We start from the raw sequence: 18,440 nt of genomic DNA, 5'->3' as shown, positions 1-18,440 counted from the left end.
GCCCTACCCTAAAAGGACATTACCAAAGATTACATTCCAGTCCCAATCCATCACCCTCCATCCGATTTTCTGGGATGCCCAATATGGATTGCTCCAACCGTGACTCTTCTGCTGCAGTGATCTCTCTAGAGGAGGTTACTGCAACAGAAGACGAGCGTGATGAGCAATCCGTGGTGGAAATCCCAGCGATCGTTAAAACCCCTGGTAATGTCCTATCTCCAGCATATTTTAACGACAGCCCAATTTTAGATCTTAGGAGGGAGTTCACCACTTCCTTTAATACACAAAATTTTAGTTGGCTTTATGAACTCCCTCCACAAGAAAATATTAACCCCCAAATTTTAACAGAACAGATTTTAGACCCTTCACCGAACCTTGAGATGTTATCCCTTGTCCCTAGTCAGCAAAGTATTCGAGGACGTAGTCAGCACAGCTCAGAAGAGCAGAGCCAAAGAGACGACGATTTTTTTAGTCTCTGGGTTCCTGCCTTCTTGGGCTGTGTGACACTTAATGACCTAAACGACGTCCTCGAACGCTGCACAGCTGACTGGCTCCCTAAAGCTCAAATTTTACAAGACCCTAGCCCTGAACAACCCCGAGGAAACCCTGACAAACGAAAAAGAAACCAAAACCGGCAGATGCAGAAGGCCCGGCGACATATCAAGCAAAAGGCGTACGAGGCGAGGAAGATTCAGCGGCTCTTCAACATCTACCCAAGAAGAGCCGTTCGAGAGGTGCTCGAAGACCGTTCACCTTCGTACGATGGTACTGTTCAAGCTGCGGAGGAATATCTCGAGAGGACTTACAACCGATTGAGACCATCTCCGCAGTAGTGCCAAAGTGCGAAGGAACTCTACGACACCTGCGACTGGTCCCAACCATCAGAGGACCAGATGAACTTCCTCAATCGTGCGCCAACCCAACAAGAGCTTGAAGCTAAGCTTCGCCGGGCTACCAATACATCACCAGGGGTTGATGGCCTAGAATACCGTCATCTTAGAGCCATCGACCCCAACTGCATTCTGCTGGAAACAGTTTGTAAAATGGTCTGGAAGCTGGGGATTCCTAACTGTTGGAAGACATCGCGAACTGTCCCCATTTTCAAGAAGGGGGACACTAGCGACTATTCCAACTATAGACCAATATCCCTTCTTCCCACCATTTACAAACTGTTCTCGGGAGTGATCAGCCAAAGAATAACGGAGGTCGCCTCAGACCTTGGCTGGTTATCTCCCGAGCAAAAGGGTTTCCTCCCGGGGGTCCATGGTATTCAAGAACATACACAGCTCTTACAGACGGTTGTCGAGGAAACAAAGACCAAGCGAAGGCACATGTCCATAGCATGGCTGGACATGTGCAATGCGTTTGGTTCTGTGCCTCACGCCGTTCTGGATGAGCTGTTCACATCACTTCCAATACCAGAAGACCTCCGGCGCATCCTGGTGGACATATATTCGGGAAATCGGATGGATTTTGCCGTTGGGAAAGAATCCATTCGCATTTTCCCGACAGCGGGTGTTCGCCAGGGTGACGCTCTTAGTTCCCCTATTTTTAACCTGGCTTCCGAGCACCTCGTCAGGGCCGGAAAGTCCAATATTAACCCCGGATTTTTATTATTTGGCTCGCTCGTGAAAACCACGGCATATGCTGACGACATTGCCGTGGTTACAAATTCTCCTTCCAAGCTCCAAAATATTTTAAACGTTTTAACCCACACCGCTAACACCTTGGGACTGCAATTTAATGCCGGGAAGTGTGCTTGTCTGGTCTTTGACAAAGGCAAGCCGTCTGAGACCCAGTGCCGAATTGATAATCAATTGATTCGGTGCTTGGGTCCAGACGACCAAGAAACATATCTTGGTACACCGATAGGCGGAAAATTGCGGTTCCGACCACCAACTGACCTTATCCCTAACCTTGACAAGATTGCCGCCTCCAACCTTGCACCATGGCAAAAACTTGAAATTTTCCGTAGTCACCTTCTTCCCTCCCTTTCCCATCACCTCGCTTCGGGTCGGGTCCTGAAAGATTCCCTTACCCAACTGGACACTGAGTGCAGGAAGTTCCTAGGCCTTATTTGCAACTTACCCAACCACGCAACTGTCCCCTTTTTCTATGCAGATCGGCGGGTTGGGGGCCTAGGAACATGCCGCCTCACTGATGATGCTGATATCTGGACCATCGCCAGAGCTGCTCAGCTCCTCACTTGTAGAGATCCTACAGTGAGGAATGTTTGCCGAGAGCAGCTCCACGACACCATTCGGCGAGGGTTCAGAACTGAGCATCCAGGAGTGTTACCAGATGGGGAATATCTTTCAGGATCCATGGATGGGGGGCTCTACAGACTGAGGTACGCGGAGGCAGGGTCTAACCTTTGGACTCTTGCCCGCCAAGCTGCCAAACGACTGGGAGTACGGATTGATGTATCCGGCGACGAAAATTTAAGAATTGTCGCCGATGACGTCTCCGTAAGCCCAGTTAAGGCAGTCCGCGGACTTCGGAAAGTAGCACGGCAGCGCTATACCAGGAACCTGCTCACTGACAAGAGCCACCAGGGAGTTGTAGCCCATTGCCTCTCCCTGGAAGGAACATCGAAAGACATGGCTCGCCTGGTATCCTGCCGTACGCCCCTCTCCTTTCGCGACTGGAGATACCTTCACAGAGCCCGGCTCGACATCCTTCCTCTTCGGGGGCACTCGTGGTTTTGCTCTCAGGAGCAGGATACGAGTTGTCGACGATGTGGGAAGGAAAACGAGACTGGGTATCACGTTCTTAATCACTGTGAAGAAGGTCTCCAGTTAGCCACCAAGAGGCACAACACCGTCCAAGATCTCCTGGAAACGCTGCTTGTCAAGTAAGGCCACGATGCCACTGTCAACAAAGCCATCCCCGGGCAACGCCTAAGACCAGATGTTGAATTAACATTATCTGGTTCCCGGGTGATGGTTGACGTCGTGGTCTGCTATGACCAACCAGGGAGCATGGAGAATGCCTACCAGCGAAAGATTACTAAATATTCTTCCCTTGGTAGGATTCTCCCCCTGGTCATCGGGTCCCTTGGATCATGGAACCCCAGGAATGAAGAAATTCGCTCGATACTTGGTATCGATGGACGGTCCTGGGGTGCATTTCGATTCAAGGCCCGATTAGCAGCAATCCAGGGATCAATGGAAATGGTGTGTGCCCACTTCCACTACGGTGCAACAAACCCCGAAGACGAGGAAAACCCCCAAGTTCCGAAGATTCCCCACTCCCAGTAGAATAGTTTTTTTTAGTCAATTTTATGTAATTGTATTTGGTTTTAAATATATTTTTGTACTTTTCCCTTATTTTAATACATTTTAAAATGAACCCTTTTAATACAAGTTTCTTCCCTTTTGGAAAATACCCTTAAAGCCTAACCACTAAACCATCGATGCTGAGAATATTAGTGCTGTTTTATGAATTTATTCGTTACACATCATTTACAACAGTTTGTTTACTGGTATTAATAAATTACTTTTCTTAGTTATTAATTCTGTAAATGTATCGACTTAATATTTCACCTTCGATTTTTTACTAGCAGAGCGTAGTTTCGATCTACGGACCTCTTTTTTTTTTTTTTTGTAAAATTCTCTTTTATTATCTTTTGTTATCAGCTAATTGGGGCATTAAATAAACGAAGCAAAAAAAAACAATCTGGTCGTCGGATGCAGACGTTAGCAAAGGGATGTAGACGAAAATGTGGCAATGTTGGGGACTATAATAATAAACAAAACAAAAACAAAAACAAACAAATGCAATGTGTGTTGAGGTGGGATAATACCGTAAAATAAAACAAAACAAAAGTAAACAAAGCAGAAGACTTGGTAACAGAAAATATAAACAAAAAATATTCAAAGGCCATTGATGTTGGGAAAAGGAAATACAAAATAAACAAAAATAAACAAAATATAATAAAATTTATGGTAAAGATAAGGTAGGACATAGGGATCTAGGTTGACGAAGGGCTTTCCATAGGCTCTCTACTTCTTCTTGACGTGGGACGCGAAGGTGACTTCTTTCCTTCCAGGTGATGAAGAGGTAAGCAGCCAGAAGAGTGAAAGAAAACTGGAGATTTCCTATTGGTCCAAAATGGCCACGTATCAAATCTTCCTTTGACGAACTGCAGCCCATCTGACGCATAGTTCCTTCCAACCAGCTCCAAACGGTGAGTCGTTCAGGACACTGGTACATCAGATGCTCATCGGTTTCCGGGTCTTGATGGCAGATTGGGCATTTTGCGTCCTCGTTGGGATCCAACCGATGGCATCTGGTCCTGGTAGGGAGAAGTCGCTGGTTGAACAGGAACATGGTCTCTCTGATGTTACTAGGAAGAGCTGCAGTCGCCTTCCAGATTCGTGGCCAATCCAGATTAGGCCTCAGGATCTCCAGCTTTCCCATTGTCGTTACCTCCAGGATCCAATGGTTATATGTTTTCCGATGTACCATTGGATTCCCCTGCACCAGAATGGAAGATGCGAAAAGTTGCTTGATTTGATGCAGGGGTTCCTGAAGGTAATATGGTCTCTTCATGACTGCTACAGGTGTGGTGTTGTCCTTGTAGAGTGGCAATAAGGTTCGGAGAGGAAAGGACATCCAATACCGAAGTAGAGAGCTTTCTGGGCTGTTGGGGCCTATCAGGACTTTGTACAAGGGGCACAAGAAAAGGGAACGGTAAAAGAGGTGTGTGTTGACCATTCCCAGCCCCCCTTCTTTGACAGTACGGAAAGTTACGGTTTTCTTCGGCCTTTCTACTTTTCCCATCCATAGAAATTTCATGACAGCCTTCGAAATCTGGTCAGCCATTTTTTGATTACAAGGTAATACCTGTGCAAAGTACACAGTTCCGGAGAGAGCCTTCGACTTCAGGAACATTACCCTCTGGTAAATATTAAACCGTCGACTGGCATTCTCTCGCAGAATACCATTTAAACAGCAAAATGCATCATTCCAAACCCTACTAGCTGTCTCTACTATGGAATGGGAAAATTTAATTCCTAACAGGGACAATGTTGGCGCTGACACAAGCCACTCAAGAGGCCAAATTGATCTAGAGCTCCAAGTCCCGAGTCCCAGGGCTTTTGTTTTATCCTTATTCATCCTTGCCTTTGTCCACTGACAGAACATATCAAGGATTTGTCCTGCCCTGGTAAAATCTTCGTCACAAGAAACGAAAATGGTGACGTCATCAACAAAGGCTCTGACAGTGAGTTTTTCATTAAACAATGATATACCCTTGAGAACTCGAGATAAACGCACAAGCAAAGGCTCAATGTATAGAACGAAGAGATGGACAGATAGGGGGCATCCCTGGCGAATCGACTGAATATCACTAATCACCCCAGCCACCTCCGATCCGTTGAGGATTGACATTCCTGTTACAGAATACATAATCTTTAACCAACGGACGAAAGTGGTGGGGTAACCCATGGCATCCAGAATCCTCCAGAGGACTTCCCTGTTAACCAGGTCGTAGGCCTTTTCAAAGTCAACTCCAACAATGGCAGCGCCCATACCCCGAATCAAAGAGTTGGAAGAGTCATGGCATCCCCGGTCATCAACAAATTGAATGACATCTCTGTAAAGACTTAAATTATCGAAAATCAATCTACCAGGTACCCCACCTTTTTGATGAGGCCCTATGGTAGAAGATAGTGTCTGCCTCAATCGTCTCGCTAAGACAGATGCCATGACTTTGTAGTCACAATTCAAAAGAGAAATTGGCCGAAAATTAGAAATTCCACAAAGTCCCGAAGACTTAGGAATTAGCCTGATCGCCGCTTGGCCCTGCGAAGACGTCAGAGTTTCCCTTTCCAGGATATGATTAAACATATCCAAGAAGTGGGGTGCGATCACGTCCCAAAATTCTACGTAAAACTCGTAAGGAATGCCATCGGTGCCAGGGGACTTGTTTGACTTCATTGCTATTAGAGTAGCTCTAATCTCAAGAAGGGAAATTGGTGCTGTTAGGTTTGGGGTTGGCTTAAAGCAATCTCTTACTCCTTCAAGGAACTCAGACCCTGCCAGTATGTCAGGAGAAGGTTGAGTCTTAAAAATTTTTGTAAAATGAGCAACAATTTCTGCTGAAATTTCCTCTTTGGTCGATAAGCAAGTGCCATTGGGGGCAATGATCTTATCAATGCAACATTTTCGATAATTATTCCTGGCACGATTTATGTGAAAAATACTTGCTTCCTCTACATCTGGCCCTTCGAAGCAGCGGGAACGAATCCCACACCCTTTGAGTGTGCTCTCCTCCCAAGACTTTGAAAATTTTCTCAACTGTTGAAAGGCAACCCAATCAAAGGTATCTGCTTCGGCCATTTCCTGTATGCAAGATTGATAGAAAAACTTAGTTTCTCTTATCAGCCTTGCTCTTTGCCTGGAATAATCCACCGAAATGCGCTTGATACCCGGTTTCAGGACACTCTCCCACCAATTTGCTACATTACTTTCCCTAAGAGGATGATTAGCAGATTCCTGAATAAAATTGGTTACATAATTTCTGAAAACCTTCTTCTGACAATATTGAAGTATTTAGTTTCCACAATCCGGCAGGTGGTCTGCTACGATTTGGGAGATCAAGATTGCAATTAAGTGTGGATTGTACCGACTGATGGTCACTAATCGATAAAGACTGCAAACAAATATTTAAAAATCTATCAGCAAACGATCGACTAGCATAAATCCTATCAAGCCTAGAAGAACCATCGTGGTAATGGAAAGTGTGGCCCGGATCACTATGATTTAGCTTTTTCCAGATGTCTACCAGATCAAGACCAGTAACCATCTCCTTAAAAGCATAGCTAACAACACTACTTGGGACAGGGAGGGATTGGATATTTGCCCTATCTTGGATGTCGTCAACACAATTAAAATCGCCCATCAACACGAAGGGCAGTCGAGTGGTAATCGAGTAGGCAGGAACGGTTTGACGAAGAAAATTGTTTCTCTCATTCCTTACCTGCTTACCTGACGGGGCATAGATATTAATAAACGTAAAACATTTTACGTCAATGGAGATAAGCCTTCCGTCAGGTTCAAGAAGCAGTCGAGAATACTCCAGACCATGTCTAATTAGAATGGCTGTTCCTTTTTTTGTTGGGACCGACATTTGCTAGCAAGTGGTAACAGCTTTCAATAATTGGGCAAGAGTGAAAGGCTACCTCTTGAAGTCCTACGATATCTAAATTACCGTCCCTGCAGAAATTTAAAAGAATTTGACGTCGCTCGACTGATCGAATACCTCCAATGTTGATAGAAGCGATTTTTAATTGTGAAGTCATGTGTTAGGTTTTTTGAGTACGGGAATGCCTGAAGTGGGTTTCGAATTTTGGGGCGTCAGGGTAGGTTTAAATCGTTTGCTTCGTGGTACCGTGGGAATTTTCAGGGGGTCCTTAGTTTTGTCTGGATCAGTGGTATCAATTTCCCCCGTGTCGGGTTCCATTGATTCCATGATAATTGTCACTGTTTCCTGGTCTTCTGTCTCTGTGTCAGGTGCTGCTATTTTGGATTTTGAAATTGGTTTCAAAGGGATGTCTTTCGGAGGTACAGATGCGGAAGTGGTAGCAGTGTCACATTCCATGGATTCAGTTTCCAAATTATTAGTACTTTCTGAGAGTGAATCTTGCGATTCACTTTCCAGAGGTACCTGGGAAACCATGGAATTTGCTACCACGGGAATTACTACGGTTGTCTGTTTAATAGTCTCTGTCTTTTTAGTCTTTTTGGCAACAGGTTTTTGGACAATGGTGGGTTCCTGGTTTCGTTTTAAAGTTGGGCAGTCGTAGCTAAAGTGTGTCTCTTCGTCGCAAAGTCTGCAAGTGGGCTTTTGTCCCTCATACTTAACCATGGCACGATAACTGCCAATGGTAATGTATGAGGGAATGTTTTTCGTCACCGTCATTCGTACAATCATCCAAGTGGCTAGGACAGGGTATAAAACTTCATCCTCTGCCACCCGATAGCGCTCCCACCGAGCTTCAATTACATTTCCAAATTCCTTAAGACGTGTCTGAACTATTCCCAAGTCTAGGTTCTGTGGAATCCCTGCAATTCGAACAAATTTCTCTTGAATATTGCTATCCCTGATGACTACACTAACTTCTTTCCCCTCCAATTCAGTCCTGACGATACCACTGTGTTGGGACAAAAAATTTGAGGTATATGCCTCTGACGTAAACGTAATTCTAGCGACCTGGTTTCTCGTATCTAGCACAGCAACTAGGCCTAAGAGATCCTGAGCATCAACCTTAAAACTACGCACAAAACCATGAACCGTACGCATACTCAATTTCGGGAATTGAACCCCAAAATCAATATCTACACTATTGAGCCACTTGGCAGCCATTGTCCCCTAGACAATGTAAACAAACTGCCCAAAGGGGGGGAGGGGAAGGTCCCCACACACGTAAACAAACACACAAATAAAACAATTTGGGGCAAAACACAACAAAAACAGCTAAACTATACAAAATAAACACTCAAAAACACGAATATAACAACAAAAAGTAATAAAAAATAACAAAAACTCACAAAATGATGGAAAAACGGGAGAACACAAAAAGACGTCTGCATCCGACGCAGCTTAGTAGTCCGCAGCAGCGTAGTTACGATCTACGGACCTCTGGGTTATGGGCCCAGCACGCTTCCGCTGCGCCACTCTGCTGTTGCAATTGAATGTCTGCATTACGTTCCAATTACACCTTTCGTAGCATTTTAAATTGTTGTGTTACTAAAATGCATCGACCGGGTAACCAGCATTCTAACACAGAACCATCGATGCAAAATAATGGCAACTACTGCTCCCTACCAACACGAAATGTTTTTGTATTTTTTGGAGCCTCTTACCCATCAGCAACTTGATTACCATCCGTGCTTTAACGAAAAAACTTTTAGTCCGAAATAGTCTCTTTAACTGTCGAAGTTCCTTGGCCTCTATAGTATAGGAAAGCACAGAAAGCATCTGCCTAGTATATCTATCTGATTCCGGCGTGTCAATCAAGTTTATCACCAATATTCACTGGGATCTTCCTTCAACATTTACAGCGCATGTTTACCACTATTCTAAAGATACTCACAAGGTTAATGAAATACACACAATAACTCTAAATTATCTTGAAATCTAAAATATTTCTTAAAAACGAGGTAAAATTATCTTTCTGCCTAACTTTAATGATGTACTACAGATCTCCAAAAACAAAATTAAATGGCGTACGTAGCACTTGCATTTGAATGTTGTGCATTATTTGATTGCAAAACAAAACATTATGTTTCGGATTTCGTGGCGCAATGGTAGCGCGCCTGACTCCAGATCAGGAGGTTGCGTGTTCAAATCACGTCGAGATCAGAGGGTTTGTTGTGCACCGGCACAAAAATTGATTTGGCAACGGCAGAAGCGGGGGAGTGGAAAAGGATAGCGGCCAGCAGACGACGGGGAACAAGCATTTACAGAGAAAGAAAGCACATTTTTCCGCACTTGTAAAAACCCTTTGTCGCCCTTTCTCTCTACTGGTGAATAATACAACGGCTTAGGCCTCTTCTCCTTCGCCATCTGACTAGAAATAACTTTGTGTATCTGAGTGATTCACATTTTGGTGCCGAAACCCGGGATACACCGATCGTGAACGGAACACCCCGGTAGCGTGCAGCACACATACTACTTTCGGTGAGTCCCTCGAAAAAGAAACACTCTGTCCATTTCATGTAGTTTTTTTTTTTACGTACCACCAATAACCGCTTCCAATAACCGCCTCTGCATTTTAGTACTTTGCATACAGTTACTTGCTATTAGTCCTAATAATAGCCGACCTTATCGAACATCGAACATCGAACAACAAGCATTGCACATCGAACATTAACCAACGAACATTAAACCCACGAACAAACGAACATCGAACATCACAATCGGTATTTTAATGCTTGATATCTTGTTTTGTTTCTGTTTTTAAACTATTATATCCTGACCCGTACAGAAGCGTGTTGTTTAACCGATAGCAAAATGGAAGAAGATGAAAACAACATGGCAAATGACAAGCATGTACTATTTGCTCAACGCACTGTAGCAAAGCGACTACACACCAAACTTATTACTCGAATCGGAAACCTCTTAAAGGATAAGCCAAGTGCAAACGATCTAAGAAGCTATTTCGCCGACCTTGAAGAAGCTTTAAGAAGAATAATAGCTCTCCATACGCGTTACACCAGCAGGCCAAATTTAACTGAGGAAGAAGCAGTGGCTACCACCGCCTGGCTTAATGACGTCCAAGAATCCAACGAAAGCTGTCTGCACAGAATGAAAGCATACCTTTCGGCTATAGATCACAAATCATCAAGGAAAGGAAAGAGACAGTGTACTCAGTGGAATGTGAGTCAGCATAAGAGTCATGTTGAAAATGATGTATCGGAATCTAGCAAACACTCTCAATTGCCACTAGTTGACACGAACATAGATCTTGAAATGCAGCTGCAGCAAGCTAGGTCCAAACACGAGCACACACTCGCCGAAGTGAAAAGAAGAGGAGAGGAAAATTTAAGCAAAATCCAAGCAGCAATCAATGAAAGAAACGGTTCCATACAAAGAAATCGCCAATCAATTGCTCAACCATTCACTTCTACACCCATTGCATCAGCATGTGCTAGTCTACTTGATCGACAGCCACAACGGTACTTACAATTTAACACAACATCTCATAGAGAGGGACAATCACCGGCAATACAATACTCATATCCCCCACCTGGTCCATCCAGCTATCCACCGCCAGCACACTGGCCCAAAATACCGATTTCAAAATTCAATGGCGACTGTCGCCGCTGGCCAGCTTTCGCCCAAGTAATGAGAGCAACAATAGAAGAAACTGCACTACCAGATCTCTACAAGGTGCTAGCTTTGCGCGAAAATCTGACTGAAGACATTCAGAAGAGAATGGCACACCTCTTCAACGGTTCATACAACTACTCACAAGCCTGGAATGAGTTAAAAAACAAATATGGTGTGTCAGCATTAATTATTCAAGCTCACATCCATCATTTGCAGATGGTCCAACCTTTCAGAAACGGTGACTTTAAGTCGCTTGCTGAACTCGCCTCTCTCGTCCGAGATGCAGTATCAAGTGTAGCCGGAGATCCAAGCATGATAGAATTCACGCACTCAATAGTAGTCAACCAACTTGCAACAAAACTTCCCTTTAATTTGCAGCAAGACTGGGGACGATACGCATACAATCTTCGTCCTAAAATCTCCTCTTTAGCCGATTTCGACTGTTGGCTTGACGCTATCGTAGGAGCGGAAGAGTTACGCGGAGCTAAAATCAGCAGCTACATACCACCTAAGCAAAATCCATCCATGCGCTCTGCAGTGGTCTTCCCACCCACGATTCTGAACGCCTCTATTCACGAAACATCAGAAAGACCTGGCAGAGCAAACAACGAGTGGCCTGCGTGCCTGGCTTGCAACGATAGTCCCGGCCACCGTCTTGAAGCATGCGTGATATTTCGCAAAATGTTACCATCCCAGAGAGCTGCCTTTTGTGGACAGAATAATCACTGCTTTAAATGCTTACGTCCTGGACACTACGGGCGCTCCTGCGGGAACACTGACATCACGTGTAATGCCTGTCCCGGCAAGCACCACACTCTCATTCACGGAGCAGACCGTGTTTTCCTGGCAGGCCTCAGCCGAAAGATAAGGAGACTGTTCAAATATTTCTAGTGCATGCACCGAAAACGTCGTTAAAACCCGTACTACTCGCCATCGTCCCAATAGTCGTGCGCAGCGCAAGCGAAAAAATCTTGACGTTTGGTGTTCTTGACCCAGGTAGCGAAGCTACCCTAATAAAATCAAGCCTTGCAAAACGACTTTACCTTAAGGGAGTTAACCAGAAAATTCGATTCGGTTCATTCCATAACGCCATTTTACTCAACTCTAGCATTGTAAGTTTCGCTATTGAATCCGACAATGGAACTAGAGTGTTTCAAGTAAACGATGCCTTCACTGTCCCAAACATTCAGCTGTCACCGCGCAAAATTAACTGGCATACAACAAAATTTGAATGGCCCCATCTTTCCGATCTAAACCTACATTCCATCGATTCGTCTAAAGTAGAGCTTCTCATCGGGATGGACACTGTGGATGCGCATGAAATTTTGGATACTAGAATATCCCGCCATGACAAAAACGAACCACGCGCTATTTTAACAGTATTCGGATGGGCAGTAGTAGGCAAAATCCCACCCTTTCTTATACATGAACCAAGTTCAAAACGAAGTATAAACCTCACCAGAATACCTTCCGAAATGCAATTGGCTGACATCGTGCAAAAATTCTACAGCACGGAGGCTTTTGGAGTAGAAATACAAGAGACAAAACATAGCTCCCCAGAAAACGTGTTGGCCATCAACATTCTCAAAAAATCAATTGTTAACATTCGTTGTGGATGGCAGGTCGATCTTCTGTTCAAATCATCAAATCCAAAAATGCAAAACAACCGCGCGCAAGCAATGTCGCGCTTCTTCGCTGTTGAGCGTCGTCTACTGTCCAAAGAAAACAAGGAAAACGCAATTCGCTACCGGGAAATCATTGAAAGTCACCTCAAAAACGGTTACGCCATCGAGGTCCCCTACAACCAACTAAACATACCTATCGGAAAGGTCTGGTACCTCCCGCACCATTTTGTCACCAATCCTAATAAGCCGAACAAGATACGCGTAGTTTTTGATTGCTCTGCAAAATTCAACAACGTTTGTCTGAACGATTTCCTCTTACGCGGTCCTGTGCTATTATCGAACTTAACAGGTGTGTTACTACGATCGCGCCAGTATTTATTCGCCGTATCCGCAGACATAGAGAGTATGTACCATAGGGTTGGGGTAACCCCGAAAGATCAGTCCGCATTACGTTTTGTATGGCGTACCCCGGGCAGTGACGGACCACTTCGTACGTTACAAATGACCACACAGGTTTTTGGAGCCGTTTCCTCACCCACTTCCGCATTTTGGGTTTTGCAACATGCGGTAAATTGCAATACGCAGTTCCCAGCCGTAGCTAAAAAACTTGTCGATAATTTCTACGCCGACAACGTAAGTGACTCCTTCGAAACCGAAGATGAGGCAATCCTCTTTTCAGAGCAAGCGGTCAAGTCCCTCGCAATCGGCGGATTCCGCCTAACAGCATTTGCATCTTCATCACGGCGCCTTCTAGCTTCGATTCCAGTCACAGAACGATCGAACAAAACACTCAATTTAGATTTTGACAAATTACCCATCGAATACTTACTTGGCCTCGTGTGGGTTTGTGATATCGATTGCTACAAAATTCGGATAAGGCCAATAGAAGTAGTCACAACAAAGCGTCAAATGCTATCAGCAATGTCCCGTTCTTTCGACCCATTAGGCATTCTTCTCCCCGTTATCACCCAAGCAAAGATATTGTTTCAAGCAACCTGGCGATCAACTAAAAGGCGAACATCAGAACCCCACTCAGAACCCTTGGGATGGGATGAAACATTACCATCCGAAATTCTGTTAAAATGGACTTCTTGGGCTAAGGAACTGCAAGCACTCGAACTTACACCTTTTCGCTGATGCCTCGTCCAACGCGTTTGGAGCAATAGCGTATCTACGAATCATAGCCAAAGAAAAAATCCAATTAAGTTTTGTGCTGGCCAAAAGCAGACTGGCCCCTCTGAAGATGCTGTCTATTCCCCGCCTTGAACTCCAAGGTGCAGTCACAGCCATTCGGCTAGCAAAAACGATAAAAAACGAATTAAGACTGCCTATAAAAGTATACCACTTTTGGACAGACTCAGAGATAGTTCTACGTTGGATCCACTCCTCCCACTGCAACTATTCCAGTTTTGTTTCAAACCGCGTTGGTGAAATCCTCCGACATTCAGAGCCAAACCAGTGGAAGTTCATATCCGGATCAAAAAATCCCGCAGATGACTGCACGAGAGGAATGCCCCCTTCCAAACTAAGCTCCTCATCCCGGTGGTTAAGCGGACCAACATTTTTAAAGAAATCTTTGTACGAAACAATGGATGTTGAGTTGCTACCGCTCGGAACAAACGACATCGAGTGGTGCTCAAAAACGACAATCGACCATATAAATGTGGAGCCCATCTCTTCCTTACCATCAGCAGCCATATCAGAAATGATAAGCAATCACGATAATCTTAACGATCTAAAACGCAGTGTAGCCAAGTTGCACCGTCCTATCAAAGACGAAACACCATTCCATGCAGAGGAGTTAGAGCATGCACTCATTTTGTGTTTGTCCGCAGCCGGCCATGAATCTTACCCTCAAGAATACGCCGCTTTATCCGCCGGAAAGTATGTAAAAGGCACCTCCTGCCTACGAAAATTGAACCCATTCATTGATGAAAATGGGCTGTTAAGAGCCGAAGGCCGCCTCAAACACGCCGATATCTCACTGGAAGCTCGCAACCCCGTAATATTAGGACTAAATCACCACCTTACAGATCTCATCATACGCGACGCGCATCAAAAGGTACACCATTCAGGAGTAGAATGGACCCTAAGTGAGCTGCGATGGAAATACTGGGTGCCGCGTGGCCGCCGACAAATCCGGAAAATATTAAGCAAATGCCGCGAATGCCGTCTATCTCGCTCTCGTCCGAGGCCCCCTTTAATGGCAAGCTTGCCAAAGGAACGGCTTCAACCGTTTCTACCAGCGTTTACAAATGTGGGCTTAGACTTCTTTGGCCCACTATATGTAGTGATTGGAAGAAAGTCAGACAAGAGGTATGGTTTATTAATCACTTGTCTCGCAACACGAGCCGTCCATCTAGAAGTAGTATGGTCGCTAACCAGCGACGCGTTCATCAATGCTCTACGCCGCTTTATAAGCGTTCGCGGCAAACCCGCCGCTATTTTCAGCGATAATGGCACCAACCTGGTAGCAGGAGAAACGGAACTAAGCGATGGAATCAACAAACTCAACTCAGAAAGGGTTACAACACACGCAGCTGAGCATAACATCAAATGGCATTTCTCACCCCCTTCCGGACCGCATTTTGGCGGAATCTGGGAAAGGATGGTTCAGTCTAGCAAACGAGCACTCCGCGCGGTCCTCCAAAACCAGTCAGTCACCGACGAAGTGCTTCAAACAGTGTTTAGTGAAGTGATGTCTTTGTTAAACGGACGGCCTCTCACCAACGTCCATATGGACCCTAGCGAACCCGAAGCCCTCACGCCCAACCACTTCATCCTCGGTCGTCATGAACCCCATGTTCCGCCAACTGTCACAGATGACTCTCATAAACTTACCCGGCGGCGCTGGATGCAAACGCAATTCATTATAGACCAATATTGGGCTAGATGGATGAGAGAGTATATCCCAAACTTAATTGAACGGCAAAAATGGTTCCGCCAAACACAGCGCCTTGAAGTAGGAGACGAAGTCATAATAATTGACGAAAACCATCGTCGCGGGGAATGGCCAGTTGGAATAGTGATAGAGACCTTCCCCGACAAAGAAGGCGTCGTACGAAAGGCCGTCGTCAAAACTAAAACTGGCGAATATCTGCGACCTGTAATTAAACTCTGTGTCATTTCAGAAAACAATCTGCAGCCGGAATAAATAACCAACGGACACCTATCCTAGTTGCTGGAGTGTTGTGCACCGGCACAAAAATTGATCTGGCAACGGCAGAAGCTGGGGAGTGGAAAAGGATTGCGGCCAGCAGACAACGGGGAACAAGCAGTGACAGAGAAAGAAAGCACATTTTTCCGCACTTGTAAAAACCCTTTGTCGCCCTTTTTCTCTACTGGAGAATAATACAACGGCTTAGGCCTCTTCTCCTTCGCCATCTGACTAGAAATAACTCTGTGTATCTGAGTGATTCACAGGGTTTGTTCAGTATTTCATGTTTAAATGTATCATTCAATGACGTTAGAGTGACAGCTTTTCCAGGGCAATAATCCTTAGACTTTGTGGACGTGTAAACCATTTGACAATTGCATTCAATAATACTTTTATTTCAAATTGCATATTAATGATGCGCAAGTAAGTGGTAGCTTACCAAAAATGTAGTAATGTTAAGAGAAGGTGAAGTTCGCCAACTGCATGTAGCGATATACTTAGGGTTCGTGAAAGTGGTGACGTAACTAGGGAAACTGATTAGTCGCAATTTGTGTTTGTTACGGTCGCCTAGGGATTCTTTAAATGAAATGTCAATATTAGACGTAAAATGCATCGACCGGGAATCGAACCCGGGCCGCCCGCGTGGCAGGCGAGCATTCTACCACTGAACCATCGATGCTGAGAATATTAGTGCTGTTTTATGAATTTATTCGTTACACATCATTTACAACAGTTTGTTTACTGGTATTAATAAATTACTTTTCTTAGTTATTAATTCTGTAAATGTATCGGCTTAATATTTCACCTTCGATTTTTTACTAGCATAGCGTAGTTTCGATCTACAGACCTCTTTTTTTTTTATTGTAAAATTCTCTTTTATTTTCTGTTAATTTTCAATTTTCAAAAAAACAAAATAAACAAAAGCAAACAAAAACAAACAAATAATTTCGCCCTTCGGATGCAGACGTTATTAGGGCAGAGAAAAGAAAATTTGGCAATGGGGGCCTTAGAGCAAAACAGAAACAAAAACAAGCAAATGCAAGGGATCATAGGTTATGCTAATTAAAAATAAACAAAAGTAAACAATAGCAGATGACATTGGGGTAGGATATTACAATAAACAAAAATAAACAAAGATTTTACATATTTAGGTATTAAATAAAACACAAACAAACTAAATGAACAAAATGAAAGTAAAATATGGGAAAGGATAAAAAAGAATGGTGGATTTAACTATGGGGGTAAAGTGTTTTCCATAAGCTCTCTACTTCTTCTTGATTTGGGGTACGTTGATGGTTCCTTGCCTTCCAGTTGATGAAGATGTAGGCAGCCAGAAGAGTAAACGCTTGCCGGAGATTCCTATTATTGGCCCAAAATGACCACGAATCAGATCTTCTTTTGATGTCTTGCAGCCCTTTTGACGCATGATTCCTTCCAACCAGCTCCAAACGGTGAGGCGTTCAGGACACTGGAACATCAGATGCTCATCGGTTTCGGGGTCTTGATGGCAGATTGGGCATTTTGCGTCCTCGTTGGGATCCAACCGATGGCATCTGGTCCTGGTAGGGAGAAGTCGCTGGTTGAACAGGAACATGGTCTCTCTGATGTTACTAGGAAGGGCTGCAGTCGCCTTCCAGATTCGTGGCCAATCCAGATTAGGCCTCAGGATCTCCAGCTTTCCCATTGTCGTCACCTCCAGGACCCAATGGTTGTAAGTTTTCCGATGAACCATTGGATTCCCCTGCACCAGGATTGAAGATGCAAAGAGTTGCTTGATTTGATGCAGGGGTTCCTGAAGGTAATAGGGCCTCTTCATGACTGCTACGGGGACGGTGTTGTCCTTGTAGAGTGGCAATAAGGTTCGGAGAGGGAAGGACATCCAATACCGAAGTAGAGAGCTTTCTGGGCTGTTTGGGCCTGTCAGGACTTTATACATGGGGCACAGGAAAAGGGAACAGTAAAAGAGGTGTGTGTTGACCATTCCCAGTCCCCCTTCTTTGACAGTACGGAAAATTACGGTTTTCTTCGGCCTTTCTACTTTTCCCATCCATAGAAATTTCATGACAGCCTTCGAAATCTGGTCAGCCATTTTTTTATTACAAGGTAATACCTGTGCAAAGTACACAGTTCCGGAGAGAGCCTTCGACTTGAGGAAAAGCACCCTCTGGTAAATATTAAACCGTCGACTGGCATTCTCTCGCAGAATACCATTTAAAGAGCTAAATGCATCATTCCAAATCCTACTAGCTGTCTCTTCTATGGAATGGGAAAATTTAATTCCTAACAGGGACAATGTTGGCGCTGACACAAGCCACTCAAGAGGCCAAATTGATCTAGAGCTCCAAGTCCCGAGTCCCAGGGCTTTTGTTTTATCCTTATTCATCCTTGCCTTTGTCCACTGACAGAACATATCAAGGATTTGTCCTGCCCTGGTAAAATCTTCGTCACAAGAAACGAAAATGGTGACGTCATCAACAAAGGCTCTGACAGTGAGTTTTTCATTAAACAATGATATACCCTTGAGAACTCGAGATAAACGCACAAGCAAAGGCTCAATGTATAGAACGAAGAGATGGACAGATAGGGGGCATCCCTGGCGAATCGACTGAATATCACTAATCACCCCAGCCACCTCCGATCCGTTGAGGATTGACATTCCTGTTACAGAATACATAATCTTTAACCAACGGACGAAAGTGGTGTGGTAACCCATGGCATCCAGAATCCTCCAGAGGACTTCCCTGTTAACCAGGTCGTAGGCCTTTTCAAAGTCAACTCCAACAATGGCAGCGCCCATACCCCGAATCAAAGAGTTGGA

The 18,440-nt window shown here is 44.5% G+C and overlaps 2 protein-coding genes and 2 non-coding genes across 4 annotated transcripts; 3 read left to right on the top strand and 1 right to left on the bottom strand.

Annotated features, from left to right (window-relative positions):
- Positions 1 to 9,298: 9,298 nt before the first annotated feature.
- Trnaw-cca lies at positions 9,299 to 9,370 on the top strand. Its single transcript has one exon. It is a non-coding gene; the product is annotated as a tRNA-Trp (tRNA).
- A 630-nt stretch (positions 9,371 to 10,000) lies between these two features.
- Positions 10,001 to 11,731, top strand: LOC123467496. Its single transcript, XM_045167396.1, has one exon. It carries the CDS (start codon positions 10,022 to 10,024, stop codon positions 11,729 to 11,731), a length of 1,710 nt encoding a protein of 569 aa, XP_045023331.1. The 5' UTR covers positions 10,001 to 10,021.
- A 2,322-nt stretch (positions 11,732 to 14,053) lies between these two features.
- On the top strand, positions 14,054 to 15,619 carry LOC123467495. Its single transcript, XM_045167395.1, has one exon. The coding sequence runs from the start codon at positions 14,054 to 14,056 to the stop codon at positions 15,617 to 15,619; it is 1,566 nt and encodes a 521-aa protein (XP_045023330.1).
- A 611-nt stretch (positions 15,620 to 16,230) lies between these two features.
- Positions 16,231 to 16,301, bottom strand: Trnag-gcc. The gene has a single exon. It is a non-coding gene; the product is annotated as a tRNA-Gly (tRNA).
- Positions 16,302 to 18,440: the final 2,139 nt, after the last annotated feature.

Source organism: Daphnia magna, unplaced genomic scaffold (assembly GCF_020631705.1).
Source record: "Daphnia magna isolate NIES unplaced genomic scaffold, ASM2063170v1.1 Dm_contigs189, whole genome shotgun sequence".
Taxonomy (NCBI): domain Eukaryota; kingdom Metazoa; phylum Arthropoda; class Branchiopoda; order Diplostraca; family Daphniidae; genus Daphnia; species Daphnia magna.
Note: the sequence above shows the minus strand (reverse complement) of the source record. Positions and strands in the feature narration are given on the sequence as shown.

Bases quoted from the DNA above. Each gene is read 5' to 3' on its own strand.
- LOC123467496 (XM_045167396.1), top strand. From the start codon at position 10,022: ATGGAAGAAGATGAAAACAACATGGCAAATGACAAGCATGTACTATTT.
- LOC123467495 (XM_045167395.1), top strand. From the start codon at position 14,054: ATGGATGTTGAGTTGCTACCGCTCGGAACAAACGACATCGAGTGGTGC.